At 38.8% G+C, this 24,417-nt stretch overlaps 1 protein-coding gene and 1 long non-coding RNA gene across 9 annotated transcripts in view; one reads left to right on the top strand and one right to left on the bottom strand.

Moving 5' to 3' along the window:
• The window catches only part of LOC307213109, an 84,320-nt gene that overhangs the window by 10,973 nt on the left and 48,930 nt on the right, over window positions 1-24,417 (bottom strand). The window contains exons 2-3 of one of the 2 annotated variants that reach the window (XR_013837392.1): window positions 22,474-22,585; window positions 19,351-19,524 (exon numbers count right to left, since the gene is read on the bottom strand). This is a non-coding gene — a long non-coding RNA (uncharacterized lncRNA). Of the gene's footprint in view, window positions 1-19,350; window positions 19,525-22,473; window positions 22,586-24,417 lie in introns of those variants that run through there. The other variant, XR_013837391.1, reaches the window with a different exon arrangement.
• The window catches only part of LAMA2 (laminin subunit alpha 2), a 390,451-nt gene that overhangs the window by 325,303 nt on the left and 40,731 nt on the right, over window positions 1-24,417 (top strand). For all 7 annotated transcript variants that reach the window (XM_079970713.1, XM_079970719.1, XM_079970718.1 and 4 more), the window contains 6 exons: window positions 6,280-6,396; window positions 8,838-9,020; window positions 14,198-14,352; window positions 17,542-17,685; window positions 19,177-19,310; window positions 21,090-21,249. In XM_079970713.1, the coding sequence (XP_079826839.1) occupies window positions 6,280-6,396; window positions 8,838-9,020; window positions 14,198-14,352; window positions 17,542-17,685; window positions 19,177-19,310; window positions 21,090-21,249 (893 nt within the window). The remainder of the gene's footprint in view (window positions 1-6,279; window positions 6,397-8,837; window positions 9,021-14,197; window positions 14,353-17,541; window positions 17,686-19,176; window positions 19,311-21,089; window positions 21,250-24,417) is intronic.

Raw genomic sequence — 24,417 nt, 5'->3', positions numbered from 1 at the left:
AATAAAAAAACTTACAGAACAAAGTCTCCTTAGAATCCTCCCAAATCCCTATAGGAAGCCCACAACTAAAAGACAAATAACAGAGACTCTGTAAAGAGCTAGTAGGCAGAAGCAGTCATTAGTTTGGAATTTCTCTCTCTGCACTACAGGTAGTACATTAGTTAAAGTAATGAAAACCCGTAAACCACTCAAGTAATATATCCTCCAGGAACTCAGGCCTAGGCTGCGACAGAGATGGGAATGTTTTCTTGCTACATTATGACATCCACCTGATTTGTAGCCAATTACATAAGGTATAAAATGGCTGTTAATCAGGAAAATGCCATATATTACCTCCGAAATTTGCTGAAATAGTCCTTACAGAGCAAAACGTGTGACGGCAGCTATTAAAATGGAGATTTACTCATTTCTCCCTTTTTCTCTCTCTCCCTCTGTGGGGCTGGAAGTCTGAAAGGGGAGAACTGATAGGAAAAGTAGATTCTACAGCTAGCATTTTGCACATACGTGGATTTCAGGCTCCTAGCTATAAGTGACCAAATTCTTCTTTCCCTTTGCTTGCTCTATGTCAGAATAAAGGGACGCAAGACAAATGTATAAGGGATGGGGGGTTGTGAATGCATATTTTTAAAGATATGTTATTCAGACAGGCTTTGGTCTAAACAAGGTTAATTGCAGAACGAAAGCGCAGAAAGTATATTGTATTTGTTGGTGGTCATTCAGATCTAAGCCATTCCTCTTTTTTCAGATTAGCAATTGATAACTTAATGGGAGTTCTATTTTTCAGAACTTCATTTCTGGGGTGCAGGTACTTTGTACTCTATTCAGTGCTTTCCCCCCCTAGAAAACTAGGTGCTGGTACTCACCATGAAGTTGTTACAGTAAGTTCCACACTTTTTAACAACAAAAAGAGGTACCAGTACTGTTTACCCTTGAGTATCCCCTAAAGAAAAGCACTGAGGTCCCTAATAATGATTAGCACTGCCTTGTAATATGTATTCCTGCAAAGTCACAGGATCTTTGTTATATAATCATCATCTTTGTATATGTTCCTGGATAAATCCCCATGAGCTTTTGGTTTGAATTCCTTTATGACCACAAAAATGTATGGTGTCAGCAAAAAGTGAAGCACTTCCCACCATTAGTCATTGTCACCAAAGCATAGATTTAGAAAAGAATTCAGCAGACTTTAAGGTATATGACTGTACCGGCAACTTCCCCCTATTTTTCTGAGACTTCATAACACTACAATTACCAGATCTCCAAAAGTAGTTATTCTGAGATGTTTTCTAACAGGGGGTATCCAACTGAGTCATATTTGGAGTAGACCCATTGAAATAAATAGCTAACCAAAGTTGGTTATTGCTAACAGTTCCACTTATTTTAATGGGAATGTTCTGAGTATTACATAGTTGGATGACACCCAATATCCTAGACATATCTCATTATACTTTTTTGCTGTTTTCTTATAAAGACAACACAGTTTTAAAGCTATGGGGTGGGAAGGAGAGGGAACCAGATAGGATATCCCTCTGCTTTGCCAATGTCAATGCCTAGCATCTGGACTTGCAACTGTCTTGGAGAGCTCTAGGTCACCAAGGCCATGAAATTGGCAGAAGCCTTCTCCCTGAGCCATCTGATGTAGGTACAGGAAAACTCTTTCTTGCATATACTGTCATGAAGGATATGGGAGAGAAATTCTCATGAACTATGTATCTTCTGCCACTCAGCCCTAAAAATGTCTCTGTGTCAAACTGGTTCTAAGAATCTGGACAGAATGCAGAGTCTGACGTGTGGACATTCCTACCCTCCTGCTTCAGCTATTCTCCTTATAATTTGCTTAGTTTCAGCAGCAAATATTGCTTTGTTGTGCAAAGCAGACCAAGAAAAACTCTTGCTTGCTCTAGGTGGGCCTGTTGTGTAATTCCAATGAAAGAGAAATTCTTGAGCCTTCAAAGATGCCTGTCTGCCTCTTAGTCATCTTCCCACTTCTCATTCTTCAGCTGCTTCACAAAAACAGTCAGGGCTCACCTAGGGCCTTCTCCACATATTCAGTGTAAGCCCCTTGCATTCATAAGTGCACAGGCTAAGCTTCTTCATCCTTGAGTAGAATGTGCTGTCTTACGCTGCAGTTGCCTCTATTATTCTCATTATCTGCATTCGATTACTTCCTTACAGACTGCATGCCTGTTCTTCTTAGCATAATGAGTGAGAACTAGCTTAACTTTGTCTAAAAAGCAAGGAAGTTGTCAGTCACAAGTAAACTGAATGGATTTCATGCCGTAACTACGGCACAGTGTTTAACTTCACCACAGGTGACTTCAAAATATGACTCTTCGGAATATTTATCACTTGTAGAACAGAGCAGTTTCTTTAAAAATTAATGGTGATTTTCAGAACTTCATCCTCCAGTCTGCATGGAACTCCCTGAGGAAATTTATTTTGCTTTTTTTCCTTCTTAATATTTAGAAAACAATTAAAATGCATTTTGAGATATTAAAGGGGGGGATTTTAAACAGATGGAGTTTGGATATTGGAATTTGGAAGATCCACAGAGATTAAAACTTATTAAAAGTCATAAAAATAGCCTGGCTCAATGGCTGCAGAACTAGAAGTAGTTTTCAGACCCGGGTGATTCTGAACTGTAAGAATGGAATAATTGATATAATTTGGACAAGGCACCCAGGAGAGAAGCAGTCAGTATAACAGACATTGACTGAAGAACTACTAAAACTACTACCTGAAATGTATCCGTTATGAAGAAATTATTTTTGAAAGCATTACATAGGTGTTATATATTTTCTTTTGAAATGTCCAACAGATCTTGGAGCAATATTAGAGAATTTTTATTATGACGTGATTGATAAATATAAATAATAAATGTTAAAACAAGTCAGATTAAAAAGTCATCGGAAGAGTCATTGTTTAGGCAATAAATGAGCCTTGGTCTCTTGATTGTCTCTGGTTTCTTATGAAGGGTGGCATATAAATTTTAATAATAATAATAATAGCAGCTTTTTTCAGTCAGAACTCTCAGGTGGGTGCCACTGCCATTCTAAGAGAATGAGGGAGGTGTTCATTGTGAGTTCTGGCACCTCTTTTTCTAGAAAAATAGCACTAATAATAATAATAGGCATTCATCATTTACTACTACTACTACTACTACTACTATTATTATTTATTTCTATTACCATTATTTATACCCTGCCCGTCTGGCTGGGTTTCCCCAGCCACTCTGAGTGGTTGACAGTACATATAAAAACATAGTAAAACATCAAACATTAAAAACTTCCCAATACTTCAGATATTTGGGTCTTCAGCAATTTAGGGCTTTAAAGCACCAGCACCTTAAATTGGGCTTGCAAATGAAAGGAATTTGGACAACTATGGCTGTACCTGATAAAAGTCTATCAGGTTGTGTGCCTACTGAAGCTTCCAAATTGTCTTTCAGGACACCCTATATGTAACATGCTTCAATAATCATGGCAAAAGACATTTTATTTTACTTTCAGAAAATGTGCAGAGCAACACTAAAGAGCCATGTTTCCTCATTGATTCCACACACACCCATGTGGTAGATATTTCAGAAGTGAGCTACTAATTCATCAATTGGCAAATCTATTGTGTATCTACGAGAGACCATTTATTGTCTTTCTAGGAGAGACCATTTTACAGGCCAATTAAGAACGCGTTGTGGCATCACATGATGTAATATATCTCTTATTTAGATGTACCTAGTTACCTTGTATATACAAATGTTTGAATTCTCTGTAATTTGCCACCTATGGCAAACAATCTATACATGATTTATAACTCATTTCCCAGATTTTGCCATCAGTGCAACCCCTTTTTTTCAAGGGGAAAATGCCTCGTTGCTATAAATGTCTTCCCTCCAATGCTGCAGCACCATAACATCCATTTTGATGAGAATAAATAATGAAAAATGTCTCTAAAATAATGCTTCAGCACTAATCAGCATTTTCCTTGCCAAACTACACTCCTGAGTTTGTGACATATGTATTTGCAAATATCCACCAATCCGAGTTGGAACATAGATTTGACAGCCTTAAAAATCATTTTTATGGAAGATGTCCTAGAAAACACCACTGTCATGCAAAACAGCTTGCAAAGACTATTGAATCATACACAAAGGATGACATTAATTTCATCAATAGTATATTGAATATTCAATTATTGTCCTTATGGTTTGTAGCAGTTTTTCCATTTAAATGGATATTATTACATTATTTTATCCACAAATTAGTTTTGCTTTACAATGTCTCTCTCTCTCTGTGTGTGTGTGTGTGTGAGAGAGAGAGAGAGAGAGAGAGAGAGAGAGAGAGTGCTGCCTCCAGTATTGATCATATTATAGTTAACATGATATCATGGCCTTTCAATGGGTATTACAGCTGCAGCAGCTGCATCAAGTCAATGTAATAGGAATTTGGTAAGTAAAACACACTCTTTGTGACTCTACTCTGACCTCATTGATTGTATTTATTCACACACACACACACACACACCACTGAAGAAATTCAAGAAATTCTGAGATCACCACAGCAGTTTCATCTATTGATGAGGGCAGAAGATGTTAAGGAAAGTCTCCTGTGTCTTCTATTCAATTTAACCATTATTGAACGGTTGTTCAGCAAGTTTCCTCTTTTTTAAATGCAGTCCTAGGAATGGTGTGCAATTCGAAATGCAACCATAGGCATATTCTGTAATAAGAATGAAAATTCTATAAATACTAGGTATTGTATAAAACTAATATAAGAAAACCAAGACCTTAGACACAGTGGAAATCCTTGATTTAAATTTCAAAAGTTACGGATTCCATTTCTTTTCTGCAAGAGTTTCACAAAAAACCTTTCTATGCTGCCAAGCTTATGCGGAGACAATTAAAGAAAAGATATGTGGTTTTCATTTTTGTGTGGTTGCCATCAGATAGATATAAATATAGGTATCAGTATTTTTAAAAAAATAATCAAGTATATGTATTTTTTTATAAGTTATACTTTCAAATCCCTGCTCAGCCATAGATTTTATTTATTTATTTATTACATTTATATCCCACCTTTCCTCCAAGCAGCTTGGAGTGGTGTGCATTGTTCTCCTTCCCACTTTATCCTGACAACAACCCTGTGAGGTAGGTTAGACCCAGAGCAAGTGGCTGGCACAAAGTCACCCAGGGAGCTTCATGCCTGAGTGTGGATTTGAACTGTGGTCTTCCAGGCCCTAGTCCAGCACTTTAACCACTACACCACAAAAGGCCGTTGGGTCAGTCATTCTCTCTTTGCCCAGGCTCCTCTATAGTGTGGCTGTGAGTATTAGGGATGGGAGAGAATTTTGATTCAGTTCTCATCTAAAGGTGAATCTACCAAATTCACTCTTCCCGAAACAGTATGCAACCTGAAATGCAGCCATCCTTCAAAATTTGCACTTTTCTGAAATTTGCAATGCAGTTCTCCAGCCAAATTATGCGTACGAAACTGTGTGTGCTAGGGTAAAGAACAGAAAATGCTCATGTTATGAGTGAAGATAACGTGCAAAAATGCATTACTTAAGGGGAAATGTTTGCAAAAATGTAAATATTTGGCAAAACTGCATACAAGCATGTATATTGGGAGAAATTTGCCTTAAATTTGATGGATTTCCATGAAGGCTTTTAAAAATAATGGTAGCATATTGCTGTAAAAATATGGAGAACTGATTGGGAAAAGGAGAAACAGAGAGAAAGTGAAAATGATATATCTGACCTACATTGGCTCCCAGTACATTTCCAAGCACAATTCAAAATGTTGGTGCTGACCTTGAAAGCCTTGGCCCAGTATACCTGAAGGAGCATCTCCACTCCCATCATTCAGCCTGGACACTGAGGTCCAGCACCGAGGACCTTCTGGCGGTTCCCTCACTGCGAGAAGTGAGGTCACAGGGAACCAGGCAGAGGGCTTCCTCGGTAGTGGCACATGCCCTGTGGAACGCCCTCGCAGCAGATGTCAAGGAAATAAATAACCATCTGACTTTTAGAAGACATCTGAAGGCAGCCATGTTTAGGGAAGTTTTTAATGTTTGATGATTTATTGTATTTTTAATATTTTGTTGGAAGCTGTCCAGAGTGGCTGGGGAGACCCAGCCGGATGGCGGGGTATAAATATGTTGTTGTTGTTTGATTTGATTAAGAACCTTTCAGCTTCCTGTTTTCCTGACAACATACATGGTATATGAAATAAACAGAGGCTTCAGAAAACTAAGTCAAATCTTTGTTTTGTGCCCTCTTTGCAGAAAATGAGGATAATCTAAAAGGAATGCAGAATAGGTTGCAAGATGCAGAGGAAAAGAACTCAGATCTCCTGAAAGCTTTGAACGACACCTTGGGGAAACTGTCTGTGATTCCTAATGGTAAGTAGTAGGGCTGACCACCATTTGGGGAGCACCCGAAATCCATTTCCCACATTGCTTGAATCCAGCCAATCAATTATCATGAAGCGAGTGGGATTATGTTGTGTGTCTCTTTCAAGCTTTCAAACAGCTTGAAAGGAAGTGTTGCAAATGTAGCAAAGTTGCCATCAGTAGAGCTAGGCCAGGGGAAATATGTCTCCATGTTGGGAAACTGGGCAGTTCTTTTGTCTGCCTCTGACTTTCCTTTCTGCATGCAATCAACATCTCATTAAGGAGGACAAAGGGCCAAGTACATTCACCCACCACCACCGTTGCCCTCCATTAGTTGGAAGGCAACTGTATACAGAAGGGAGGCTGATCTACTCCTGCCACCCGGTTAGATTGCCACTTGCTGAGAATCAGAAGTGGGGAGACTGCAGTTGCACTCATGTCCTGCTTGCAGGCGTTTCATAGTCATCTTGTTTCCCTTTGTGAGAACAAGATTCTGGATTTAGATGGGCCTTTGGCCTGATTCAGCAAGGCTTTCTCATGTTGGTGTGTGTTAGAACCCTGGAAGATCAGGGGTCTAAAATACATTGGAAACCTACATGAACACAGTAGACTCCACACAACAGGCTGTAGCTTTTTAACAGGAGGGATGCTTATGCACACTCCGTCCCTTTCTCCTCTTGCGGGTGGGGTGATTGTTTGGTTTGTTATTATGTTTGTTTTTCTGCTTTTATACTGTAAAGCGCCCTGTGATTCTCTGATGACAAGCAGTATATAACTGTATTAAATAAATAAATACATGTTGCTAATTATTTGGATAAAGGAACACACAAAGAGGGTTTTTGTTTTGTTTTGTCTTCCCATGCTATGCTGTGGTGGCCTCATTGCCCAACTTCACAGCACAGCATCAGATGGCAAGGATCATCGTCTAGGCAATACAGGTGTGAACACTCTTCCCACCATCTCTACACAAGGGTGCTCCATTGCTCGTCATCCATCTCTCTCAGTTCACAGGCAAGACTAGGCCCTAGTAAGTAGTGCTGCAGTATTGACAGACTTGACTGAAATACTTTTCTGATTTCTATTTTTTGACAAGGGATGTATGTATATTATACTTTTCGCTATGTGCCCTCCTGCCTGTGAGCATCATTGAGGATGCTGGTGTTCTGTCTGCCACAGAAGAAGGAATACTTGGCATTCTCTCCCCCCTCCCCCCTTGGCATTGCAGGAGCTATCACTTTCTTGTCATTCTTAGAAGGCCAGTTCTGGAAGTTAATTTTCTTCTTCTTCCAAGGAATGAAAGACAACATAGGCTGGATCTAGACAAATCAAAGAAGCGTTTCAGTTTAAAGCATTGTAAATTTAAACAGGGAAAACAGGTAGAGAAAATGGGACTCCACATCGCCATCTGGTGGCAGAATATTATATCGCATATAGAACTCATATAAATCACTTTTTCCTTACCAGTCTAGCTGAGTCCATACTGCTAATCCACCATTTTCCTCTAGCTCATTTCCCCAAAATACCTCTCCTTCCTATTACCGTAGCAATACAGTACAGAGACTAGCAAACTGTCAAAGAGTAAACGCTCTGTCTAGTTAGGCAAAACTCAAAATTTCCAGAGAAATATCGCAAATCCATAAATGAAGGGAACTGAAATTGACTGAGACTCTTTGCATTCAAAAGATATAAACAGAAGCCAAGATCTGCTGCCAGTATCTATCCATATGGGGCAAACTGGCATGGCTCCATAGGTATGTTGCCATACTTCCGACTGGAAAGAACAATTCTCTGTGGTACAGTATAACACTCGGCATGGAATCTTCAGTGTGCCAAAAAATACTGGATCACAGACTTTTCTGATTTAACAAAGTTGTGATCTAATTAAACTAGCTCATAAGCATCTGTGCTCTTTTCTTTGCCAGTGCAGGTGACAGGGTTTGGCAGGGGGGACAGGACTATGAAATCATGCTCAGAAGCTGGCTCCTGTGAAAATTGTATGTCCAAATTTGTATAATATGTAAGTTTAGATTTCAGACATAATTCATATAGGTACCATGGCAGTTCAATCAATAGGCATTTGCAGTCCTCTCATTTCACAAAAACTGATAACACAGGGCTCCATTCCACTGACAGTTTTTTCCTTCACAAGATATTTAGCTAGGACATTGCTAGTGATATCTGATGGCAACATTTACTGACAGGATATTACTGAAGTTTGGTGAGAAATCACATGCAGGTAGCATGATAGTAGGATCTGGCTAATATATGGCATGCTCCTTTACATTAGGTGAGAAAAGAACTATATTTTTAATGGTTTAGGTTTCCATATCTAACCAATGATTTTGCCCTTCGTAACTACGTCGAAGGGAATGGCCTTGCATCAGTGATAGAGCACGTCTGTGCATACAATACGTACAAGTCTCTCATGCCCACCTACCTCCCATTTACAGACACAGCAGCCAAGGTACAAGCTGTCAAAGACAAAGCCAAGCAAGCAAATGATACTGCGAATGATGTCCTGGCTAGAATCAGAGATCTCAATGAAAATCTCCTTGGCTTAAAAGACAACTACAGAAAACTGGCTGAGGATGCAGCCAAGACAAATGCTGTGGTGAAAGATCCCACCAAAAACAGTAAGAGCATATTTTTTCATACCCACTGTTGTTTGTTCGTGTACTTCTGTAGCTATGAAAGGCTTCCTTCCCCTCCCTAACTCTGTATATGATTTAAAGCATATAAGTTCAAGTGCTGTTATTACAGACGGCAACCACTTTTCATGGGGGTTCCATACCTGCACACATGTCGGTGGAGCATGCATAAGCCTGCCCCTGTTCTGCCCTCTTCCAGGTCCTAAAGGACACACATCAATTGGACACATGCAGAATAGTGTCTGCTTTTACATGCTTACTAAATTATCAATGGAAAAGCACAGATTAATTGATGGTGCTGTTTGTTTGTTTATTTTATTTTTATGAGACCTTCCCAACAATAGTCAATTTGTTTCTCCATATCTCGTTGCTGTTTTTATTTTTCAAATAGCACAACCTTTCCCAACTTGGTGCCCTCCAGATGTTTTGGACATCAACTCTCATCAGCCTCAGCAAGCACAGGCATTCAGGCAGGGAGTAATGGAAGTTATAGGCCAAAACCTCTGGAAAGCAGCAGGTTAAGGAAGGTTTACATAGCAAATAATTGGCAGTAGGTTTTCTAGAATCCATTCTCTTGGTTCTTAAAACATCTCCATTAAGATTAAGAACTCTAGCACTGCATTTAAAAAACAAAGAAGTCCTTGAAAGATCATTTCTAGTACAGTAGAAATAACGACAAGCTTTCGTAGTATGAACATGTCAGCTTGGTCAATGAGCTAACCTTTAAAGGGGGAAGCATGAGAGAAGAATTTAATAAAGCTGTCTTTTGGTTGTAGGAAATGTAATATAGCCTCTTGGGTAATATAGCTGTGTTAAGAGTATATTTTATGCTGATCCCTTAGTTATTATATTCACAGAGTAGCCCTGTGTTGCATGGTAGGAGAATTGAGCAAGAACGTCTCCAGCACAGTCGAGTGACCTCTAGCATTGCAATGACACAGAAAATGAATAGTCATTTCCATTGAAGGTCCTTAAATATTCACAGTGGAAGAACTTAGACGTGTTTAAATCACATACCTTCTGAGGTATTATGTACATGAACTCTGTCCTATATTCCTTCCATAAAGTCTCAGTTCTGCATTTGAAAATGCAAAAAATTAAATAAAAAACCCAGTCTTCATTTTTGGGTTGAATCTAGGAATAGACAGTTCAGTCTATATCTAGTCCATGCCAATTTTGCATACGTTTATGCGTAAGTTCATTCTGTTCCACGTCTCCATTAATGTGCAATTTAGGGGGGAAATCCATATGAAAATTCACGTTTAAGTGTGTGTTTAAATATGTAGCTAACTGTAGATAACTACAGAAGGGTCTGGTGACTTCTGTTTCAGTGTATCTGAAGAAGTGTGCATGCACACAAAAGCTCATACCAAGAACTAACTTAGTTGGTCTTTAAGGTGCTACTGGAAGGAATTTTTTTATTTTGTTTTAACTATGGCAGACCAACACGGCTACCTATCTGTAACTGTAGATAACTACGTATTTTGCTTTATCTCAGTGTATGCCTTTCTAAGTGTAGTTATATTAGAACAGGAATGCTCCTCAGATTCTCATGGCTGCCCTTCCTCCTCCTTACTTTTCCTACTCAAATTCACTCCTCTTTCCAGCGCTACCTACAGTGAACATTAAATCTGTGCCACCTACACCACAGTAGACAAGAATTTATAACCCCACCAAGTTAAATTAAAACTATCATTAGCACTCAGCTTGGTACAGACATTCAGCTGCCATCTTAATTCCATTTGCTTGGGACTGAGCCCCACTGAATTCAGTAAGACTTATTTCTGATTAGACATGATTAAGATTGCTTTGTAAAGTAATGAAAAGGAAAAGGTGAGATTTGAACAGGAAAGGCAAGACAAGGAGGAGGAGGACAAAAGGTGCCATAATCAAAGGAAATGGGAGAGGAAGGGGCCGGGACTTGTGAGACTGGAAATGCTTCATCTGCATTGAGCTATTATCACATGAAGTACACTTACATTTACTCTGTTGATTGTTCTCCAGTGGCAATATATCTAGAGGACCCAATGTGGGCACCTGAAACTGGAGAAAATTCTCCACTTCTGCCAAATCTGCAGTACACTGTGTGCTAAGCTGTGAATTCCTCCAGTTTTCTGTTCAGTAATCCATTTTATTGTGTTGTTGTTTGTTGTTTCGAATCTACTGTCTTACAAGTTTTCTTTCTTCTTCTTTTTTTAAAATCTCCAAAACTTGTCTGCAGAAATCAGTACGTATAAGGTTCTAATTTTATTATTCTTTCTAGCCTTTTCCCTTCCGCTGTGCCCATATGCTTCATTCATTTTCTCAAATACACTTGCATGGTACCTATGCAAGTTGCTGCGCTATAACGCCTTACTATTTAGCCTAGTCAATGTTCCAACATTGACACTAACACTGTTATTCATACCAGGAAAGGGACACACCTCACAACCAGTTCTGATGCTACGAGCCTATACTTAGCATCTTAAAGCCATACGAGAGAAATTGAGCAAAGAATGGCAGGAGGCAAAAGTTGTCATTTTATTGAAAGGTCATACGGCGTCAAGACTCCTGGAAGGTGCAGTTCTCCTTCAGATGCTCTGCATGTTCCAACAAGTCAGATTCTGAAAACTTGTTACTTCTGTCATTTTTCACTTGCTTTTTTTCATCTATTGTATCTTGAAGATGAGTGTGCAAAAACATACTGCAACCAGCTCTCCAAAGAAGCTGACAGTAACTTAGTGTTTCTTTCTTTATGGACCTGAAATGGAGGTCTGATAGTATAGAAATTGATGTCACAGGACTAGGTATAGGGTAGAAACTAAATTCAGTTTACATTTAAAGCTGAATTTCTCAAATTCACACTTACCAGTGTACAATATAAGAACCAAAACACAGCCATCCTTCAAAGTTCACATGAAAATTTTGTGGAGCACTTCTCTGATCATTGTTTACAAAATGTATATACTGGGGAAAATGTGTATGAAAATGAATATTTAGTGGAAATAGCATATAAAGTACACGCTAGATGAAAATTATTTGCAAAGCCGTACATTACTCAGAACTGCAAACAAAAATGTATTCATTAGCAGAAATTCAGACTAAAATGCTGAAGAATTTTCATGAAGAATTGAAGGGAAATAGCTTCAGAACCCTGGAGAACTGAACTTAAGATTGTAAGAATGAGAAACTGAGGGAACCAGAATTGACCGGCCCCACCATCCGTAGCAAGGAACCAGAAATATGTTGACATTAGACTCTTGGGTCACAATGAAAGCCACTGACTGTTCCATTTTGAAAGGATTAGACAAATTCATGTGGAATGTATCTGTCAGTGTCCATGACAGAGGAATGAAACTTCCTTCTGTACCTCTGAAAACCAGATACCTGAAGAGAAGCCACAACAGATTGCTATTGTCACTATATTCTGTCTGCAGACTTCCAGAGACATCTTGGTCTCATCGAGCAAACCAGTGCTCATAAATTTCCTTCACATTGATGGTTGATATAGCCTGTCCACAGACAAATTAAGAAAATGCTTGTAATGGCACTACAAATTCAGTGTAATTTTTTTGTGGTGATTGTATTATGTAACTAGAACCCGGTAATTGTTATAAGTTTTATAATACATATATATATATGAGGGACGCGGGTGGCGCTGTGGGTTAAACCACAGAGCCTAGGACTTGCCAATCAGAAGGTCCCAGTTCGAATCCCCGCAATGGGGTGAGCTCCCATTGCTCGGTCCTTGCTCCTGCCAACCTAGCAGTTCGAAAGCACATCAAAGTACAAGTAGATAAATAGGTACCACTCCGACGGGAAGGTAAACAGTGTTTCTGTGTGCTGCTCTGGTTCGCCAGAAGCGGCTTAGTCATGCTGGCCACATGTACGCCGGCTCCCTCGGCCAATAAAGCGAGATGAGTGCCACAACCCCAGAGTCAGCCACAACTGGACCTAATGGTCAGGAGTCCCTTTACCATATATATATATATATATATATATATAAAAACACACACACAATACAAAACAAAACAAAACAAACAAAAAATCCCTTTACACACGAAGAGGGTTCAGCACATAGAAAAGACTATTGGTCTCACTCCCCATGCAATATGGGCATCTAAGCAGGAAAGCCTATGCTTGCAGATCTCTATGCTTCCATGTTAGCTGGAATCCTGAGTGACTGGGGGTGGTCATGTGGTTTACACTTTATAATATTAAGAGCTAGTGAAAAAAACAAGTGTGGGCTACCAACCTTTACCAGATTTAACAAATATGAAAAGTCCTGAGACATGGGTCCTCATATTTGGAGTTAGACAATTATTTTCTTCTTCTAATTTATGACTATGTAACTAATGAGTGCTAATTTGTTTCCTAACTAATGAAAACTAATGAGCTACCATTTTAGTACAAAATGCTTCCATTAAATCAAGACTAAAGGCAAACTCTGGAACCCTGAGCTGTCCATACTGTGACCTCTAAGCTCTAACTTTTCCATGCCACAGGATCTCAGTTAACCTCAAAAAAAAAAAAAAAAAAAAAACCACAAAAAGCAACCCTGTAACTTCAGACCCAAAGTACTCTTTTGAATATTTCTCCTTTGCACCTATTTTGCCAATCAAGCTCTAAAATTATTGTTGCAATTATTTGGCATCTTTTTAAAAAATGTTATCAGTATATATATTTTTCTGGGCTTTTCAAACACTTAAATCCCAAATGAATAAAGCATGATTTATTTATCTGAAAATTAGCATGCACACCTTCATTGTAGCTACTTTACATTGTTTCTGAATTGAGAAACTATGGGTTAATCATGGACTGCAAGTGACAATATGAAACCACACCAGGAGTCTAAGATTAAGCCACAATTTCCAATTACACTTAGGATGAAATAAGTTTGCTTAAAACAATCATGATACAGACCTTGGCTGGCACATGAAGGGTGTGTGCATTTGCACAATACTCATTCCTGGATTAATCATCCACAGTTTATAACAAACAAGTCCCATCCCCAATAAAAATAAAGATTTTTTAAAAAAATAAAAAATAAAAAAATCCACAGTTTATATAAAATAGGATTGTTATATTCAAACTGGCCCAGAGTGTTCTCAAGTGTTCTCAAACTCATGGTGTTTGTAACCAGTTTCTCACACTGTTTCTGGTTGTGTGTTTTTTACATGAAGTTGCTGATGCAGAAGACACTGTTAAAAACCTGGAAAAGGAAGCAGATCGACTGATGGATAAACTCAAACCAATCAAACAACTTCAAGATAACCTAGGGAAAAACATCTCTCAGATTAAAGAACTGATAAATCAAGCCAGGAAGCAAGCCAATTCTGTAAGCCTTTCTAATAGCTTATTCTATTTCTTTAACTATCTTATTTCATTCATACAGAGATCTCAGAAGGGATAAGAAGGGCTGAAAATAACGATGCTGGTAACAAAGCTCACAAAAACTGGGTGGACTCATGTTGTGCTTTAGCTTGCTTGAGAATTGGTAATCTAAGGGTTAGCAATGTAGGAGCCATTTCCTAGTCATATTGGTAAAACAGGAATAAAGGAACCACACATAATGTTTGTGTAACCCACTAGCATCCCTCTAGCTGCAGGAGGAGTGGGGTGGTTTGAATCTGAATTGACAGCAGACCCTTCTATCTGGTTGCACTTGCCCAACCCTACATTGTAGTAATAAAAGAGGTTTCCTCATGCCCAAGTAGGGGAGGCAATTACCATGACATAACCAGTAAATGTTCACTTGGTCTTGGAGGGAGTCTGCAACTTTAAGGGTAGAATTCAACATTGCATTAAGGAGATTGTTCCATCAGTGCAAGCTCCCCTTTCCACATGCTGTTCTGGGACGTTCTTTGGATGCTCCAGAGGCGACATGGGGGCATGAGGGCCTGTGAGTAGAGGAGAGGGTCAAGTCCCCTTGTACTAGCAGAACTCTCAGCACTTGTTCCTGTTAGCTGCTCTGTTGAATCAAGCCCTTAAGTTTTACAGTATCTGTATCGATCGTCCATAATGGGATCTTACAACACAACAACCAGAAACTCAAACAACTTTCTTCTCCTCATGGCTCATATTCACATGATTAAATGTGGTATCTACCTGGTCTGTCATTAAACTGAAGCTCATTGTTCCACTTCCTTTGGAGCATCACTCTGTCACAGTCACTGTGGTTAAGCTACTATGATGTCACATTGGTAAAAAAGTAGTGCTGTAATTACAGATGGACATCGAGACCAAACATTCCCCATTGGATGCATGGACCTTTTTCCAGTAATGGAGTGGTTTAGGCCTTGTTCACACAGACCTCTGTGTGCTTGTTGTGCAGAGGTGCTGGGATTACGGTCATCATCCCGAGAGTATCTGTTGATGTGCAGCAAGCATATTATAACTTTTGAATTCACACTTGATCAGTGCATTGAGCATGAACAGTGAGCAAAGTTGGAAATGATGTGTCAGTTTATATTTAATGACAAATATTAATCAATAAAATAATGTATTATAATAATGCTGTATGATGAATATATTGATCAAGTGTTTACATTAATCATCCTAACAAAACAAAACAAAAAAGGTCCCATTACTGCAAGACGTAGAAATTTTCTTATCAGCAAGCATTGCTGCTATATATGGAACCTGCCAGCATCTTTGCAGAACCACCAAGAATATTAAATTGGGTTGCTTTCCCATTTTCCTGATTTTCTTCACCTTGTGTCCTCGGGTTAAGAGCACCATTTTCTAGCCTCATTACTGAGTCCCGAATCTGTCTTCCCAGTGTAATTACATTTTAAACTCTGGGATCAGCTGGTAACGCTAAACTTATTTGCCATATGACCCACAAGAATCTGTAAAGAAAATCCTTAGAGATGAATGTTTAGCCAGCTCCTGTTTAATTCAAGTCAAAGCATCATGCTGCCTGCAGGAGAAATACAAAAATAAATGTATGTAGTATAATGCTGATAAAACAGCACCTTCTATATATAAATGATTCTTCATGCAAATAGAGGCGAGGCAACCGATTATTTCTTCCACTTCTTGAAATAATTTTCATGCCTAGGTTTTAAAGCTATTTTCATTACGTTTATCATTTCTCTGAGGAGGCATTCCAACTATTCCTCACTGTGTGGTTGGAAAGCCCAAAATGATGTGGTGGTTTAGCAATTCAATGTCAGTGGCATTTTAGTCATGCCAAAAGTTTTAAGTGAATTTTGAATACAACTATATGTGACACCTACAACATCTTTAAAATCTCATTACTATCTAAAATATGGCTCAATTATTATTCATTTAGGTATGTGAGGCTCTGGCAAATCCATATAACACTGCCCAGAATGAAAGAGACTTAACCTCAATGTAAAAAACAAATAAAGAAATATAATATATTACATTTTTACCTAAATGGTCCCACATTGGACATCTCCTTGCTTTCTTACTTCTTTTTTGTACCTAATATAGAATCATGTAGCTAGTTCACACATGCTACAAAAGGAGGCTTGTTTATACACTCTCATCATGTGGCCCTCCTGGTGTTGCTGAAATACAGCTCCCATCATGCCTGACCATTAGCTATGCTGGTTTTGGCTGATGGGATTTTGAGTCCCAGCAACATCTGAGCCAGGTTCTCCATCCCTCATGTACACAGTTACACAGCCACATAGTCATATTAAAGTTGAGAAGAGGACACACAGGAAAAATGGCAGCTGTTTTCACAATCCCATAATCATCAGGTTTTTTTTAAAAAAAAATTGAAACGGGTAAGGAAAACACACTTGCCTAATTTTCCACAAATATGGATATGATACTAATTTGTGCCATCGCCAAAATGTATTTCTATTTCATAAACTTGAAAAACAAAATAGAATTGTTTACATTCTTATTTGTTTTGGTAACAAGATTCCATAAGCTCAGTAAAGCAAATGGTCCAGGACTTTATTGAGTCTTTTATTATACTCACATAAATGCCATGGCAATAATATTGTAAGCACCAAGTGAACTCTTAATGAATATTAGATAATTAGTTTTAAGAGCTGTAAGAGATCCTCTGAGATGGAACTAGCAACTGACAGTAGAACTAAAATACATGAAAGTCTTCCGTAATGCAAACAGAACACAGGAGAGAAGAATGCATTCAAAATAAGGCATCCTATAGACCACACATCCCACATAGGCTGTATTCATTGTTACCCTTGTGGGTTCATTAGCAACCATTTCTGAATAAATTCAACAGGTATGTTGTCATAGCTGACCCTTGTTCATGGTCACATATCCTAGTTAATTCTTATTGCAAAATAATTGCCAGTACATGACCTGTAATCCAAACCCAGTTTTTAGGAAGTAGATTGAAATTTATTCCATCAGTTTAAACTTCAGGGAGCATATGATTGAAAAGTGATGAAAATGAGTCCGCTGCATGTATTTGTGGATACCTAACTGTTACACTGGCGGTAATGAGCTGTATAACCTGACTTCTCTCTCCTGATTCCCCCCCTCCCAACTTTTCTTTCTTCTGTTTCCATTGAAGATTAAAGTATCTGTGGCTTCTGGAGGCAACTGCATTCGTACATACAAACCAGAGATAAAGAAAGGAAGCTACAACACTGTCATTCTCAACGTAAAGACAACAGTGGCCGACAATCTGCTTTTTTACCTTGGAAGTAACAGATTTGTAAGTCTGCATTCGTTTTCCTTTGGGGAAATTTTAATCCGATCTGTACACCTGTAGCAAATGTCAATGTAAATAAAGGCACAGTGGAAGGGCAGGGAAACTAAGGTTAACTAAATAATTGTAATTCACCGTAAGGCAAACAAAGATCAAAAGGACTGTCTTTTAACCATGCGAAACAGATTTATAAATTATACAGCTCGTTGATGTACGTTGGGATTGTGGCAGAAAAAGCTCACTGTGTAGGGCTCAGTCACTATTCTCTGATTATTGCTTACGGGAAGTGGGAGGGGCCAAGGCAGTGAGGTCACTGTGATGCAAATTCACCTGCAGGAGAATCCGATGGTCTCTGCTGCTTCATTTGCACTGCACCAGCCTCCACATCTCACCCATCAACCTCCTGGTAAGAAAAAGTAAGCCGCTTGATGAGAACAACCTTAAGGATGCAATTCTGTACATATCTACTCAAAAGCAATTCCTACCGAGTTCAGTGGGATTTACTCCCAGATAAGTGTTCATAAGACTTATGCAGCCTAAGGTTATAAAAGCTGAATCAAAAGAGTAAAGTTATCTTGCAATTATTATTTTTTCTATCAGCCAGGAAAAAGATGACTGGCAGAAGACTGATTGGGAAGGAAGTATAAGAAGGAAAGGATTCAGCAATCCCCTGCTGCATGCAGCACTTTAGATGACCCGCCCAGCCCCTTTTTCATAGGAAATCATCATGGCCAGCATTGTAACAGATAGTCAGGCACCCACAGAGGTCCAGAGAGGCCCAGGACACAGTTTTTGAGGCCTCTGCTGTAATGGATATAAAAAAAAACATGGCACAAGGAAACAAAATAAGACACCCAAGAAAAGAAAGGGAAACATAATCTGAATGTTTCTTTATCAGATGCTTTCCTGGCCTTTTTCTGTACAAATGCACTACTTTGCATCTCATCAATAGTAATTACTGTTATATTAGTATTATAATAAAAAAATAAATTTTTATTTATATCCCGCCCTCCCCATCCGGAGCCGGGCTCAGAGTGGCTAACAGCAGTAAATATATTAATATTTACTGTTATATTAGTATATTACTATTATAATAGTATTTACTATCAATGTAGAACGTGCTTAGTCCTGAGTATGTCTGCACTGATAGGTTGTGGCTATTATTTTCGCTATATGTTCAAATAAGCCAATATTTGAAATAAGCCCATGAAGAGGAAAAATACATGTTTATGCTATAATTAGAGTAATTCACAAAAATGACATGTAAATCATGATAAGAAGTAAATCTCCAAAAGGAAAATTAAGGATTTTGAAAGATTATTCCACGTCAAGTGATGGTGACTCATTGTCCTCCACTCACATCTTTCTTATTTTCAATATTTTACTAATTCTCTCACTTTGCCTTGCCTTTTTGTTACTGTCTCTGCTCCCAAGTAGCTTTGCTATTATTTCTCTAATTAAGTTGAATTTTTTTTTAATGAAATGTTTTTTTTGTAGACTGACTTTTTGGCCATCGAAATGCGTAAAGGCAAAGTGGATTTCCTGTGGGATGTGGGATCTGGTGTTGGACGGGTTGAATATCCAGATCTGACAATTGACGATGGATTTTGGTACCGAATTGAAGCATCAAGGCAAGTACTCGCTTTTTCCATACAAGTCTCATCACACACACACACACCCTTTGTATTATGATATAAAATGAAGACGCCATGTTTCAATTTCATTTGATCCTGAGATTAAATCTTTCCTTGTTAAAAGCAGGACGTTTTCAGCAGTGGTACTACCATCAGTAGTACTACTACCACAACTTCTTCCCCGAGGGCTTCGGCCATAGTTTATCACTTCCTGTGGGTTAAAATGTACTAAATTATTTAGGTAGGTTTTTTTCTGAATTGATGGCCAGTAACTTTCTGTTGATATATGAACAACATTGCCTTGGCTTTTATAATGTCTAGATACTGTTGTCTTGTGTAATGGTTCACGCCACACGCATTCTTTGTCAGGAGCATCGTTATTATAAAATGTAATGCAAACCCGACTAAGACTCTTAAGAATGCACAAGTTTTTATGCAATTTAATCATGACCATATCCAAGATCAGGCCTTTGAACCTTACCCTCCCGTAAATCTTTCTGGCCATTCTCCCCCAAAAGATTGTGCCAGCAGTGGGCATGAACATGATGGGACATACTTAATCTATCACAGAAGATTATATAATGCAGTGATTGCAGCATATATAGTATATAATTCTGACCTGATTTTCTTTGAATATCACACCCTGATAGAGTAATTCTGAAACAGAAGTGTGGAACCCAAGTTTTATGGGGGCATTTTTATTATTCTTAGAAGTTATAGCAGACAGGAATTCCATTGACAGTACTAGTTAGATGTCTATGCCAATTAACTAGCCACCTCTATGAAATATACTAATGTTTATTCATGATTCGTTAAGTATGTTATACGACATTGTAATTATATGTTTAGTAATACATTTCATTTTACAGTCTAATTATACAGTAGGCACCATTAGAATAGTTTAACGCTTTTGCCAGTAATTTGCATGACAGTGCAATTTATGTTATTTTCTAGATAATATTCACCAGGGAATGCCATGCATATCTTGTTCAGATTATCAGCATGTTGAGGCAAAATGAACTGGAATTTAAAGGCCTGGCACTTGCAGAGAAAAAAAAACTTTGATAAATATTTCTGCTCCATAAATGGAAGGATATAATTGATGCATGAAATAATCAATCTCTGTGGAATAAATTAATGCATTAAAGGATTGTTGTGTTTCCTTTTCTTAAAAATCAATGGAAGGTTTTCAGTTTTTAATAAAAGTTTTTAATTGAGAGCTTAATCTTTCATTTGTTCCATTTGAATAAACCTGAGATATATCTTTATTCTGGTTACTTCCTTTTAAAAGAGCAGAGATTTGTTTGGGGTTTTACAGACACAATAGTTCACAATAAGTAGTGGACTTAATGTTTATTGCTAAGGAACCTTCCCTGGAAGCAGCAGTGAGATTGTGTGAGGGTCTGGCATCACTAGTCCTCAAATACTGTTGTGGCCCTTTGGAATGTATGTATGTATGTATGTATGTATGTGAAGGCAGCACCATTTACGGCTTCACCGGATAATGAACTACTGCTAAGGACACCTTTAGTGGGGCAGCTGTGATGAGGCCTAATCAATAAAGAGTGGCCCACTGGCTGATCTCCTTCATGAGATCAACAGCTAGTCAGTTATGCTGTGACCCACAATATCTCCTCATAGGGTAAAAGTTGTGCATAGAAATTCAAAAAATGTTCTATTGTATGTGTAAATTTCTTTACTGACTCAGGACTTTTAATGAGCCTATGAATTCATTCATCAATGGTTCCCATATCTCTCTTTTTTTTCCTCATGAAGGACTGGAAGAAATGGCACCGTTTCCGTACAGGCATTGGAAGGTCCTAAAGCCACCATTGTACCAAGCATTTTCAGTGCAATTTCTCCACCTGGTTACACAATTCTGGATGTGGATGCAAATGCCATGCTGTTTGTTGGAGGCCTAACTGGCAAAATAAAGGTAATGGGTTGTTACTTCACTAGTCCAATTTAATCATGTTACCATCCTTTGATTTACTTTCTTTTAGACTGAGCAAAGATGGCAATCTTAGTCAAATGAATGAAGCACCCTTCCATGTTCAGTAGCTCTTATCAGGCTGCATAGAAGAGCTCGGGATCAGGCTATTTATATTTGAGGCATCAGGTGGTTCTTATTTATCATCGCATCCAGTGCATGTTTACTCAGAAATGAGTCCTGCTGCATCTACTAGGTCTTACTTCCATGTTGATATACATGGGATTGCACCATCAGTTGTTGGTCTCTATCTGCAGAATGCTGCAATGTTGCTTATATTGGCTAATCCAGTAAGCATTCTGGGTATTTCAGATCATTTGCAGAAGGGTGGTTGTGGAAATAGGTGACAGTCTATTTATTTTATCAATATAAAGGTGACGATATTAATGGGGCATGTTGCTCTATGTAATGCTTTCTAGCAATCCAGATCAATATCAAATCCTTTTCCGGCATTACTGAAGAACACTGGATATAGTTTTATAGAACACAAAAGGCCTGCAGTGTTTTAAAAGGGGTCACAATCACTATTCCATTAAATCTGGGACTAAAGTGCTTATAACTGAGTGAAGGATTTCAGTATTAGCTTTCAGATTCCTTTTATATTGGGGGATATGGCACGAAGAGGCAATGCAAGCACATTTTTCATTCATTATGGGTTCATATGGCATAAGGTCAGAGCTTGCACACACTCACGCACCTATATCCTGGCAGTCAGCTCTGAAGTGAAATCTAAGATTATAAGTGGGTGATGTTGGATGCTTTGCACAAACACTCGGCTGGAATGACAAGTTTGGAAAGATGTTTGACAGGCTATACAGGTATCTCCCAAGCAGCTCTGCATCCAGTCTGTCAGTCAGACTGAAAAACAATGACAATGTAGAGCGATCAAGATGCTGTCAATCAGTCTGAAAAAAAATACTTTAAAGAATTACTTATTTCTGTGTCTGAACTACATTCTAGCAAAGTTAGAGTTATTTCTGTGCCTGATCTAGCAAATTGTATAATTTTTGTGTGCAACATTTTATTTTATTGTTTATTTTAATAAATAAATTTATAAACTGTCTCACAGAATAAAGCCATTGAAGCAAAAACAGTTATAAAATTGAACTTCTACAATTATGGGGTTCTACTTCAAGGAAAAACCTTCTTAAACAAAAATCTGCACTGTACCTTTAAGTTTCCTGATGCAAAAGGAGATGAGGCAGCCATGGCTTCTGTCTCTCATTGCCCCCCTGTCCTGTCATCTGCTGTGTGGCACACCTGGAGTTAATGTTCATTACACCTAAAAGAAAAATAGTCCATGAGACAAATGGGTAGAAGAAGCTGCCCAACTCCCAAAAGATACAGTGCAGTTCTGGCAACCATAGTAAGATGGTACTTGCCATTTCCCCGTTTTAGGATTTTTTTAAAAAAGAAATCTATTTTTCTTCCCTCTTTCGACTTGTCCGCTCCCTTTCCAATGTGCTTTTTCAGTTTTACTCCAGTAGAATGCAGTGCCTACTCATCATGAAGTTCTCAAATGTGCCAATTAAAATATTCACAATGACCTTGGAACAGATCGCCCATGTTGTTACACTTTCAAGTCATGCCTCACTTTGAAAGTCAAGTTGCTCTTCTCCATATGCTCACACATTAATATTTTTAATAATCATAATTGCTTCATGAAAAGTAGCAGGTGCTTGTGTGTCTTAGATTGCTAAATATCTGGAATTGAAACTAGCTCACATTGATGAAGTGAAACATAAAAGAAGATTGGATACTTTAGAAAAGGACAAGTTCCTCTTGGAACAAATACTCTAAAAGCAGTCCATATGACCTTAGCCAAGTATTTTGGGGGGAATTTAAATGTTAATATTTCTGGCTTGTGAATAATAATTATAATAATAGTAATAAATCACTCCCAACTTATTAATTTAACTTTGTCAAGAGTCTACTTTGACTGCTAAACAGTAAATCCTAGTTAAGTTCCCAGCTTCTCTTTCGGACATTCTAAGGCAGCATTCACCAGATGGTGTGATGGGACCACACCACTCACCTGACCGCTGGTCAATTGTGTTGCTGCTGCTTACCAGGAAGGAGAGGGAGAAGGAAAATGCAGAGGCACTGGTCGGAATTCTAGGTTGGCTCTGCCAGAGTATTTGCACCTTGCTAACCATGCCACCCCCTCTCCCCATCTACCTCCTGGTAAGCAGCAGCAGCAGAACCAGCCAGAAGTGAAATGGGAAGCACCAGCCAACCACATCATCTGCTACTGGCAGTATTATCTTTGCAGAAATCACCTAATGGATCTGCTCATATAGTATGGAAGAGCTTTGGGATTCTCTGAGCTTAGAAGCAGTAGAGAATCTCAGGCACAGAGACTGAGTGCTACCTCCCTGGCCCCTCTATCTGGCCCTTGGGATTCTCACCAGGCCACACCCCTCACAGCCCTGATCCATGCCCTTCTCATGTGTTTTGGCCTGGCAGGGATGTGTTCTTGAATGATGATAATGCCTTTGGATTGCCTGTATGGAGGATGGAGAGGTGTGTGCAGAAACCTCTATTTTTATTTATGGATGGAATGTGGCCTACTGTACAATGTTAAGAATCAAACTTGTTCCACCCACTTTCCCCCCTGGCCCTGCACATCACTGGCATATGGCCCCTGCAAGGTTGCCAGTGAGAGAATGTGGTCCTTGACTGAAAAGGTTCCCTACTCCTTGTCTAAATGGCTTTCCCCTTGGAGAAACTTTCACATGGCTTGAATCAAGCAGGTAACACATAGCTGCTTGTTTGAGTCAGACAACTATCAGTAGGAAGGAAAGGGTGTAATGAGCAGTTATTCTCCAGGATTCATCTCATGGAAACTTCATTTATAACAATGAAGTTTTTCACAACCACCAGATGTATAGCAAAATATCAGACTTTCATCAACTATTAAATGAGTTCAAAAGGAGACTGTTTGATATTCCAACTTCAACTGTGAGCACACTTTATAATGACCGGGAAACCATGAAGCGATGAAGGAGGCCAGTCCACAGTTTACCAACAAGGAGAGCAGCCTCCATAGTGAGATCCACTTAGAATGGCTTTGGGGGAAGACTGCAGATCAGCCTGCTCTCGCCTCCTTTCATC

The sequence above is a fragment of the Podarcis cretensis genome (assembly GCF_951804945.1).
Source record: "Podarcis cretensis genome assembly, chromosome: 3".
NCBI classification, from domain to species: domain Eukaryota; kingdom Metazoa; phylum Chordata; class Lepidosauria; order Squamata; family Lacertidae; genus Podarcis; species Podarcis cretensis.
This window is presented reverse-complemented; position numbering and strand designations above follow the sequence as displayed.